A 12487-nucleotide genomic window follows, 5' to 3' on the forward strand; every position below is an offset into this window, starting at 1 on the left:
GGCAGTGCCAGGCTCTGGGGCACCTCCCTACAAATCTACCTCAGCCTTGACAGATCATCCAGAGTAGTAAGAGGTTAAGCAACTGTGCAGGTGTCTTCAGGGTCCCTCCTGAGCCAGAGCTAAGGCATGATGATGAAGTAGTCAGAGAAGCTTTCACAGTTGCTACTTGACCTAGAGATCGCGGGCTGTGGTAAATTATAGGACTTCCTTCTTCCAGAACGCATCATTGTAATGTGGTGACTGGATGGGTTCCCCATTTACTTTGAAAGCATCAAGTCAAAAACTTAGGTGACACTGGGATTTAACAGCATAGTGCACATTCAATGTTATTAGATGTCAAGTGGCTAAACTCCTTTGCACTGTGCTGCAGGCTTGATCCTGAGATCATTTTTATGCTGCTCACAACAGATTAACTCCACTTAGTTCATGGGACTGCTTGTATGAGAAAGAGCTATGCATGCTGGGACAGGCTGCTGATTTGTACTCTAACCCTTTAAATGCCCATGCCAAGCTACAGTACTTGCTGCATAGTACTCCTTTAAGAACACTGACACATAATTAAGATTTCCACTGAAAGCCCATAACTTTATTTACACAGGAAACAAGTACCTCATGTTGTGCTAGGACCTCACCATAGATTGAAAAATTGTCCAAGAATTTACAATACACAACATTCTTGTAAGTGTCACATTAAAACCATATTAACACAGTCCTAAAACCCAGTTTTAGGACATCTCTCTCATCTAGACACTCTATTGGCTGTGAAACAAAACACTGGATGACACGTGCTACATCACATTATGTAGCACACTGCTGTTTAGTTTACTTTATTTCTTAATAATCCTAATTCATTGGGGGTCAGAGGAGTGCATACATGACACACCAAGAAAATAAAAGAGAGTCACTATAAATGATTGCATTCTGCTACAATTTATGACCACATAAGTGCTCTTTAAAAAAAAACATTTTGCCCCAGCCAAGATCATCTTCAAAGAGCAGCCTGCATTTCTACAGGGATCTTTCACAACAACAAAAAATAAAAGGTGACTGCAGCCATACAACATACTTTGCTATGAAATGCACATATCCAGCTGCACTAATAGCTTTCTATTGGAATCTTTTCCATTCAGAAAACAAACAAATACAAACAATCCACAACCGTACAAGGACAGTAAGAAATCTTCCTGCAGAATGATGAGAAGAAAATAGGTTGGTGGCTTAAAAAAATTGTGGGTCACTCCACTGATTTTTGTAGTACTGCCCTGATGATTTACAGCAGCTAATGTTTTGGCCCTGTATGTATATATAGTTCTTGTTGTGTTGCCCAACATACCAGTTACTTGCATGTAACAATAAAACCAAAGATTTGTCTCCTGTCCATTACACGATGCTCTGTCTGTTCACATCCATGTTGTATGCTGATGAATTTGAACAACCTCTGCCAAAATCTATGAAAATTCCTTCAGAATCAGAGTCAATTGACTCCAAAATCTCGTCCACTATATTCTCCGGACTGGAAGAAGGGACAGCAATCGAGGCAGGGTCCCTGACCAGCTCAAAAGCCCTGTTTTGATCATCCATGGTGTGAAAGAGCCCTTGCTGTTGCTCAACTGCGCTGAGTTTGCTGGGACATTGCACTGAACTGGCACTGGGCCTCTCCTGTTCTCCTGAGAGTGAGTTCTTCGTGGTTGTCATGGAGCTTTTGGAGCCATTGTCCATGATGGTTGTGAGATTGGAGTATCCTTGTAGCTCCATGCACGAGGTCATTTCAGAAACAGAGTGCCTTCGGATGCCAGTGCCATTGGCTGCAATACCCTCTGTTTCATACTCAGCTACGGGAGTCAGCAGTGGGTTATTGTAGCTTTTTGATCTCACCACAGGGTTCTTGGCAAGGATGTCACCTGATTTGGAACGTCTGAAGAACCGCTTCTCTGTAAACAGACACAAATCCCAAGTAAAATCTCTGAGGGCTTTATTTTTGTAGCACCTCCGTCAACCCCCAGCAAGCATTCCAAAATAATGAGTCTGGGGCCTTGAAACATGAGATCATCCTAAAAAAAACATTTTTTTTGTTTTTTTTTTTAAAAACTTGAGTTATTTTTATCTACTTTCTAGGTTTTGAGCCTTTATGGACCTTATTTTCAAGCTTTTGTCCACAAGCATGTGGGCTAGAAACCGACTTGGAAAAATAAAACTGAGATTCTCCATTATCTCAATGATTCCAAGTACTAGGGACTTAAGAAGAATGCAGCTATTGTGTAACTTGCAATAAAACTGCAGGAGTTTGTGACAGTGCTTTTATTTAATGACAAACCAGAAGTGAAATTTTGCTCTTAGATGTTCAGTGCTATGGAGATTATTGGAAGTTCCTCACATGGTGGGAGAAGACAGGACTGAAGTCAAGGTTTACTGTGAGGATCTCAGACCCAGTTTTTTGTCCCGTGACTATTGTGGTTCAGCTCTCTTTTGGTTTAATTGAAGCTTGGTCTGTCACCAAATGGAATGTTATGGCTAACTATAATAAAGCTATTTAACAACATAAAATACATACAGAGTAGTTATGCATCAGTCACTAGTCCTGTGGAAAATCAAGTTCCTTTGAGGTATCCCAAATCTGTAACCACTTTGGAAAAGCTTTAAAAGCTTAATTAGCAGTTACTTGTACTGCCCTGTTGCTGTGCGTGACCCAAAATAACATTCAAAACTACATCATAACTGGGCTAAGAAATCTGAAGTCATTTTCACAGCTAGCTGCTAGAATTCAGTTAATCCACAGCACCATTTTCAAGCAATGGCCACTAGGTGTCAGCAATTTTGTATTATTGTTACCACCTACAAGCCTTTCGGAATGGGTGCCATTTTCATGAAACGTTTCTCTCAAGATTGAAATGACTATGAAGCATCCTTCCCGGTGTTCCACTGTTCTCCTAGTTACAGGCCAGACCTGGCTACAACTCAGGGTGCTTAGAGCAAGAACAACGATACAGCTACTGCATCTGGTCCTCAAAGGATTTCCCTGCTGTTCCTGTCATTTCACCATCTCAGAAGGGGCTATGAGTAAAACTAGGCTCTAGTGATTCTGTACCTACCAGAGTGTCCCCATGGGACTTTTGGCAGCTAGGAGTAAATAAAGGAGTAAATTACAGGTGCTCTAATTTAATACAGAAACAAGGCCCAGGTCTGTTAGCTGAATGGCATTAGACACTTACGCTTTTAAATCCACTGAACCTGGGGTTAGTTCCTGATGATGAATCCTCCATGTGCATCGCTACAGTGTGCCACCAGTGGCAAATCCCCAGTGCAGATAAGGCCTTAGTGCTTTCAATGTTGCATTTCAAATAGACCAGTGGAATATTTAATACAAAAATGGTTTTATTGGAATTTTATTAATATTTGTGGGATATTTCTGTTGCTCTTGCTTTTTGTAGTATGTCAGATTTGGGCCTCTCTGATGGATCTACTAAGCAAGAGACTAAACACATCGCACATCCCCTTCCTCCAGGTCAGAGAAGGAAGCAATCCAATTCTGACTGGAAGTGGCAGCTGGATGGCTAGTGAAATGCTGCAGGGAAGCGGAAACAGGGGAGGGAGCCTATGCAAAGGGGCCCTCAGGAGAGATGTGATTATTGCTCACTTTGAACTGTTCAAGGCTCTATGCTTAGGATATCTGCAACCTTTCCCTCCAGGCCTGAAAAAATACCCTTGCCCTCAGCCAGGTGTATGAGTCATTTCGGGGAAGCAGCAGAACTAGTACATGTCGAACCTCTCTAGTCTGGCATCCTCGGGACATGACTGGTGCTGAACGAGAGAATTTGCCAAACCATGGGAGGTCAGCATTGTCTAGCACATTACCAACACTTCCAGGGCTTACTGGGCTCTAAGAGGAAATTTAGAAGTAAATTACAGCTACAGAACACTGAGAGCCAGGACTGGTGGCTGGAAACAAACTTTATGGGACATGGGGAACTTGGCCACACCCAGGATAAGTGGACATCCAGCTAACTAAAATCATGCCGGATTATGGTTATTGCCAGATGAGAGCATTCCAGATAAGAAAGGTTCAGCCTGTACCAATGAGGCATAGCTGCTGAAGCAGCTACAGTGGTTGGCCCTGAGTCCAGCTCACAGGGCATGCTACTGGCAACCTAAGGGCTTGGTGCCCTAAACAGCCCCAGTAAGTAAACTATTTCACATCCCTTTAATGGCAGTGATGCACACAAAATGGTTCTGAAGATAACCAGCCTAGACTGACTCACATAAAATTGATTTTTTTTAAATGCATCTTACAACGCAGTCCACTATCAATTCCGCTTCATGGGAAAATCATAACTACCCTAGTGACAATGCTATCTGAGAAAACTGATTAAATCAATTGCCCAGAAAATACACAATTTCAAGTGTATCCAAACTGGGTCGCAAATAACTTGTTTTTAAAGCTATGGGTACATTTACCATTTTTTTCACTCTGACTTGAAATACCTGTGTAGTCCCCTATAGTTTCAACAGTATAAGCTACCCAAATGGAATAGTTTTCAGTATTAGCCTAATGCCACCTCTGCTGCTGTGGAAGACACCAAATGCTTTTGATCATTCTTCACCATTTCCTCCAGTCCTAAACAGTTGTATAAGGTTGCTGAATCCTGATTATAGGGCACAATGTACGCTCCAGAAATGGCTACATTTTGGCAAAGTGATTGCTGAATGCACTTCTTGTATTTGGACCTCTCTCCTTCTACCTCACGTTGTCCATAAAGTACATGAGTTCAGTTTTCATTGAAAGGTGATACAGCAATGTAGATTTACTCATAGATTTTCCGGTAAGAGGGATATTATAGTATTTTGGTCTAATATTCTGCATAGCAGAAAGTGTAGCACATCAAACTCCTTTTCTGACAAATTTTATTTCAGAGTTTCAAAAGATGGAAGAACCTTGGTCTGGGGTTGCTGTAATTTTTGCGCCCACAACATAGCATAAAGAAAATGATACATCCCTATTTTTCTGGTATTGACAATCACTTTTTTAGGACATACAGTTTTTGGCTAGCCATCTGACATTATAAAAGCCCCCTACTCTTACCCAAAATACAAGAGGCATGTGTGAAGGGTCCATCACTGGAATACAGTCCATATGTGCCCAAGTAAGGAGAAACCACCTTCTGTATCAGGGATTCCAGTTTCAAATAGTCCTCAGTCACTCCTTTAGATTCGTGAACCCCCTGAAAACAAAAGAAAAAAACTTAAGATTAATATTGTCTCCCAGCATCTCAAGATCAAATTGCTCACTAGGGCCGAGAGCCAGCAGGCATTCTGATAATGTTATATGCCAAAATCACAGATGCTGTATCACTTTGGTTTATTATTGTTATTGTTAGTACTGCAGGACTGTATGGGGAGCCCAATTATAGGCAAGAGTCCTTTATGGTGGGCACTTTGCAGACACATAACAAAAAGACTGCCACCAGGATGTCTACACTACGACTGGGAGGTGTGATTGCATGACTTGCTGACTACCTGAGCTAGCTTTTTTCCACACTAACTGGTGATAGCAGCAGTGAAGCTGTGACTGCCCGGACTGCATCCAGGACATTGGGTCATATAGAAGTGGCCTCCTCTGTGCTATCTAAAGGCTTGCCTACACTTGCAATGGTGTGTAGGGGATGCATAGATATATGCCGCAGTGGAATGCAGGCAGTGTCCACACTCCCCGCAGTGAAAGGTTCTCCACACCAGAGCTTTTCCACACTGCCTCCCTCTGCCAGAGCCTTCCTTGCTCAGATACACTCTCTCTCTATGCAGCGGGGAAAGGCGCCTGCAGCGAGGCATAATGGGATGCTACACTATGAAAGACCCCAGCGTAAATGAGGGAGATACAACCTGGCTATGTAAAGAGCCATGCAAGATATATACCAGGGGTCAGCACCTCCCAGCACGGGTGCCATGAGTGGCATGCAAGCTGATTTTCAACAGCACTCGAGGGGAGTTCAGCATGAGCCCGCCTCCCGCCAAGCAGCTGGGAGCTTGCTCAAAGCCATGCTGCTTGCAGACTAACAAAAGACCAGCTAATGCTCCCAACCACCACCTAAACGGTAAAGGTCTGCATCTTAATGTATTTATTAATGAAGTTGTGTAAGCAGGACTGTTTCTGACTTTAAAATGGCTTGAGCAGGGGCCTGCTAAACCCAGGGATGTGAGTTCAATCCTTGAGGGGGCCATTTAGGGATCTGGGGCAAATAAGTTTAGAAAAAAAAAATCTGTCACGGTTGGTGCTAGGTCCTGCTGTGAGCACAGAGGACCAGACTCGATGACCTCTCAAGGTCCCTTCTGGCTCTGTGAGATAGGTATATCTCCATAGTTAGAAGTATCACCTGCACTTGGACTGTACACAGAGGTCAAATTCAGCACTCCACCGTGGAGAGGTTGCTGACCTCTGGTACATACCACCCCCCAGAATCAGGGGTATAGGACACTACAGCGCTTCACCATTTTCCCTGCCACTTATTCCTGTGCCCGTTGGGTGTGCAATGTCTGTACTCGACACGCTAACTTAAGTGAACAAAGGTTTAGAGAGTCTAAACAAGGGCCCAAACCTACGTGTGCCATTAGCTAAATACCTGATGAATATTAAACAGAACACGACCTAGAACTTAGCCCTGTGTGACGCCCCTTATTATGCCCTTCCAGCTGGACTGTGAACATCTGATCACAACTCTCTGGGAACAGTTTTACAACCAGTTATGCACCCCTCTTATAGTAGTTAATTTTTGAAAAGGGCAGGTAAGAGCAAGAGAGTATCAAAAGCCACATTACAGTCAAGATATGCCACATCTACCACCTCCTCCCGCCCCGCTAAAGATTGCCGCCCAGTCAAAGAAAGCTTTTAGGTTAGTTTGACAAATTTTTTTCTTGAGAAATCTATGCTGTTACTTATCACCCTACCATCTTCTTAATATTTGCAAAGCAATTCCTCCATCACCTTTCCAGGTACTGAGGTTAAGATGACAGGTCTGTAGTTCCCCAGATTGTGCTTACTTCCCCTTTCACAGATGGACAAATATAGTGCCATTTTCCATTCCTCTGGAATCTCTCCCATATCCCATGTGCTTTCTAAGATAATAACTAATGGCGCAGACTCCACAGTTATCTCCTACTCAGGAGCTGATTAAGGAAGTATCTGAGCCATTAGCGATTTTATTTTTCTTTATCTTCTCTCCTCCCACAAGCCCTTGCACAGCAGCATCTGCCAGCTTAATTTCACCTTCAGTTCAGTCACAAATTTCCTTCTTTCACTGGCAAACACTAGAATGACATTAATCTCCAGTCCTCGTTTTGACTTTAGTTTATTTGCATCCCCGCTTTTCAAGCATGAAGACCACCAAGTGCCATCTTTGAACGAGGTTAAGCCTCCAGCTGTTTGCGCAGGCAGCAATTAGTCTTAGCCTTCAGCTGTGTATGCAGACATGAGATGTTTTTCTGCACAGTTTGAAAACCCATAGAGCATCTGTCTCCCTATGGAGCTGTGATGACCTTTCTTTTATTTTGTCTCTTGCCACAAATACATTGTTACCACCTGCAAGATCCTTCCTGCCCAGAGTGTATGGAAACATGGAGAATCAAGAACATTATCCTCTTTTAAATGTAATGTGTATAATGCAGTTTATTTACATGTTGATGTATGCTGTTAATTCTGAGCTAAACAAGAATAGTCTTAGTAGTGTTGTCCATTCTAAGCACAGAAAAATCAAGAGTCAGACCGTCCCTGCTCCCAATATCAAAAGATGAAAACACCTTCCATCAGTTTTCAGCCAAATGATACATTTTAGATTCTTTCTTCTTATCTTCTGGGTTTTAAGCTTCATGGGACACATGGGTCACACTTTCCTGAGAGCTAGAACCTTATTATTTTACATATATGAAAACTGAGAGTCTTATGTAATAACTTGACTCCAGGAGCTCATGATTAAACAACAACAACAACCACCACCACCAAACAACCACACCAAAACTGAGAGCATTCATGATGAAATCGTGAAAACTAGGAACATGGTCATAATCTCTTACATTTATATTTAGACATTTTCAAACAGCAAGATGTCAGAGTGCTAAGCACCGGAATAGCTTCAGACAGCATTAAAATGCTGCCACCACAGGGACAAAGAGAGGCAGTTGTTTAACAGCACGAAGCAACAAAGGAGAAGAGTTTAAGACAGTGAAGAGGGAGGAGGCAGATCTTCCGTGGGTGTAAATTTTCACAGCTACAGTTTACATCGGTAGAGCGTTAGCCCACAGGCATCAAGTTGTAAGTGCAGGGAGAATCTAGTTCTCAACCTGTAGATTCTCAACCTTTCTCTTGCAAAAAGTTCAGCGCAATCTCTAATAAGCACAAGTGCCACAACAACAGTTCTATATGCAAGCTAAGAACAACGTTCCCTCTAATCTTTTCTGTCCATGTGCAGAATATATTTTGTTATGTGCACTGAGTCGTGTGCAAATATATACCACTGGTGGAAACACAAACCTGACTGTGTGCACTCCACTAATCAGCAGGGCAGCACTGGACTCTCTCCTGAGCAGCTGCACGTGTGCACAGCTCAACGGGAACACAGTCTGTAAAAGACCAACTGCTATTTAAGTGCTACCTAAACCTATCACTGCTTAGCTATAGAGAGCTGACAGGATCACAGGCTAGAAGTGGCACGGCTGCAGGCATGAACTACAGACTGTAATAAGATAAGAAAAACCAGGGTAAGAGGTCTTCCATAATCCCATTAGATCAGACGATGTTGCTGCACTCCCTTTGCTTTATTACTGAAATCTCCTGCAACTGCTGGTTCCACTGTAAATGTCAGTGCATGGTGCCTCTCAGCATGGTTTGCTATTCACCAAAACAGCCAGGTTCTTAAGAGTATGCACCTGGATTGGCATCTTTTAATTCTTCCGGTTACCATGTTATGTATTATGCCAATGCATGAAAACAGAACAAATGACACAGATCTGGATGCTAAAAACTGGCATGATTATCCAGTGGGCAATAATATTACAGGCTGGTTCTACTGTGCAGGAATCCGTATATTAGAGAGAACAAAGTGCTGAACAACATCAGTAAAACAACAGCCTGGATTTGCTCTTTAATGTAGGATGTGCTCAAAAGCTATGCACAAATCTTCTTTTAGAAGATAATTGGTACTCTCCATGAATCCAGTCTCAATTATCAGGAGCATTTTATGTTTCTTTAAGAATGTAAGACACGTCCATTTCAATGCCTTTCAAAGGTCTCAGCTAATTTACATATTTCTTAATTTGGGGATCAAACACATTCCAACGTCATACAGAGGCAAACATGCTAATATTTCTGATGGAAAAGTGTGAGCATTCATACTGGGCTAAATCTTGATCTCACCTCCAACAGTAAAGAGAAGGTGAGAATACATGAAGGGCAAATTACTAATTGTAATGAAAGAGGGATTCCATGTCTCTATTATCAGAGGGGTAGCCGTGTTAGTCTTGATCTGTAACAGCAACAGCAAAGGATTTCCAAGACCAGCATCTGATGAAGTGAGTCTGTGCTCACGAAAGCTCATGCTCAAAACTTTTCTGTTAGTCTATAAGGTGCCACAGGACCCTTCGTTGCTGTTACATGCCTCGATTGAGGCCCATCTGATGGTGTCAAATTTGCATGTGAATTCCAGCTCAGACAGTTCTCCCTGCAGCCTTTTTGCCTAAGAATGGCAACTTGCAAGTCAGTAACCCCGTGTTTAGGGAGGTTAAAGTGTTCCCCTACTGTGTTTTTTTTTGTACATTGCCATTCTTGATGTCAGATTGGTTTCTGTTTATTCTTTTGTACAGAGATAGTCTGGTTTATCCAATGTATATGGCAGAAGGGCATTTAGTAATTTCCCCTTCCAGTGCGCTCTCATCTCTGTTGGAGGAAAGACACATCCACCTTTTTAGTTAGCACCAACGTCACACTCCCATTTCTGCATCCCTGCTTTTCTTTCACTTCAAGCACCTGAGGAAGTGAGCCGTATCTCATGAAAACATATACCCTAATAAATGTGTTAGCCTTTAAGGTGCCATCAGACTCCTTGTTGTTTTCACTGAAACAGATTAACACAGCTACCCCTCTGAAACCCACCTTGCACACCTTTTAAAAGTGAGAGATCTCAGGAAAAGGCGAGAGACTACACAGAAATGACTGCAAATTCCTAACGGAGCAGCTCAATATAACTGACAGAAACCACAGATAACACACACACACACTCTGAATTACTACTCGACAGACAGGATATTAATAGTTGTTATGCAGTTATAAGACAAATCATTTTCTATTTCAGTTTCAGTTTCAAACTGCAAGGCACACCCAGAAATAACATGGGTGCAGAAAAATGTCTCGTATTCAGATATTGTTGTTATAATTTTATCATTGCCATGGCGATGCACAAGGTGAGGTGCACTCCAGTGGCCCCATAAACAAGATCGGCTGTTTATTTCAACCAGAGTGAAAGGGGATGGATTTGATTGTAAGAAAAGAAGGCACTATTGTTAAAAATGATAGATAATAGTTTAAAATTAAAATTCTGCACGTAACTTCATTTCAGTAGTTACCCCAACACACAAGTGGAACAACACAGAGGTGATTCACACCCATAGAACTGCCCATTTACATTTTTTTTCCAGTTGATAATGTTTAGAGTGCGAATGAAAATCAACTCCAATGTACACAATCACTATTCAAAACAACTTGCTCTTGTGGTTGAGAAACAAAAGGTGGGTGTTTTTGAATGCACTGCTGATGATCATGGGAATCATGAGGATATATCCCCCCGCAGGTCTCTGAATAGGTATGCAACTGTATTTTTCACTGTCCACTGCAACCCTTTCTCACAAGAGCACTGGTATGAAAACCATACTTTCACAGGTAAGGATCACTTGCATGATTAAAGGTTGCAGGACTATGACCCAGATTTGAAGATTCAGAACCTTATCTAAGCCACAAATTAAATTACCAAACCTTTCATGCTTCCATACACTCTGCATTAATACAGTGCTGTAATGTAAAAGACACAAAGAGCCTGATCCAGTGCCCACTCGAATCAACTGTGGTTTCCATCAACATTAACAGGCATTGGATCAGGCCTAAAATATACCATACACCAGGCTTCAGCAGCCCTTCCAAGGCAGAGTGCCAAAATTTGACCTTTTCACCTCTGTCTATTGTCTGAAGGATAGTGATACTTTTAAAAGTCACTAAGGATATGTCTACATAATGCCCTAACCTTGAAATAACCAATGTAATTTGCACAAAGCAAACTGCATAGCTTATTTCAAGCAGATTTCAAAATAGGCTATTTTACCATGTGGCCTGTTTAAATGGTGCCCCAGGCTGAAGTAAAGCACTATTTTGAGGCACCCCTTAGTCCTCCTCCAATAAGGTGTACAGGGATGTTGAAATAGTATGCCCCCTCATTTGATACATATTTCAAAATGACGGGTGTGTTGCATAGACACGGGGCAGCTATTTCAGAATACCACAGTAGACATGGCTTAATAGTCCACTTACAACAGCTTCATTAATAAATAAATAAAGATGCAGAGCTTTACTGTTTTAGGTGGTGGTTGGTAGCATTAGCTGGTCTTTTGTTAATCCATACACTTTGAGCAAGTTCCCAGCTGCGTGGGTGAGAGGGGTGGGGATGAGTTCTCACTGTGTGTGCTGATGAAAATCGGCTCACGTGCCACTCTTGGCACCCCTGCCAGGGGCTGCTGGCCCCTGCCACATTGAAGATTCCCTCTTCTAAACACTCATCCTCGATAATTTAATGATGATAAACCCACAGAAATGAAACTTGTCATGACTGTGAAAATACAGAACTTTCAGAGGCTATTGTTCGCAAGTGGTTTCAATACAATATGATTTGTTAAGATTCCTCTCTGCCTTTGTAATCTTTAAAATCAAGGAAAACACTGGGCATGTCTAAGGAGTCAGTGATAGACCTCTCATTTCAACAGTTTCTCCTAGAAAAAGAAGGGCAATTCTTTATCCATGATAAATCTCTCTTGGCAGGAGATCAACGGTGGCTGAGGTTATTATACAAGGAGCTCAAGAGCTGAAACCTCTTGAGAGGTGAGATAAAGAAGCTGTTAACTGCTTCCATTGATGTAGCTGCCTAACAATCACACATGAACTGAGGAGGTGCAATACCGGATTCTCAGTCACTCTACAGATAAGTGACCAAATCTTCATTTGCTCTAAATCAGCAAAGTTCTGTTGAAGTCAATGGAGCTACACTGATTACAACACCTGGTGATCTGACTCAATGAAGTCCACGGCTGGAAACCTGGGTAGGCTGTATCTTAAAGGGAATAACTATAAGCATCGTGTACAAAAGGAGAAACTTAAACACATAGTGGGAAAGGAATTTGCCCATCAGTTCATCAGGAGCAGAGACAGGCCTAGAAGCTGGGAGCTTGACTCCTGTTTTCCTCCTCT

General features: G+C 42.2%; 1 protein-coding gene across 3 annotated transcripts in view; it reads right to left on the reverse strand.

Annotated features, from left to right (window-relative positions):
* Positions 1-558: 558 nt before the first annotated feature.
* Positions 559-12487, reverse strand: part of PRR5 (proline rich 5) — a 126934-nt gene continuing 115005 nt past the window's right edge. For all 3 annotated transcript variants that reach the window (XM_075003598.1, XM_075003605.1, XM_075003589.1), the window contains exons 9-10: positions 5078-5216; positions 559-1931 (exon numbers count right to left, since the gene is read on the reverse strand). In XM_075003598.1, the coding sequence (XP_074859699.1) occupies positions 1381-1931; positions 5078-5216 (690 nt within the window). In that variant the 3' untranslated portion in view covers positions 559-1380. The remainder of the gene's footprint in view (positions 1932-5077; positions 5217-12487) is intronic.

This window comes from Carettochelys insculpta, chromosome 1 (assembly GCF_033958435.1).
Source record: "Carettochelys insculpta isolate YL-2023 chromosome 1, ASM3395843v1, whole genome shotgun sequence".
In the NCBI taxonomy this organism is placed as follows: Eukaryota; Metazoa; Chordata; order Testudines; family Carettochelyidae; genus Carettochelys; species Carettochelys insculpta.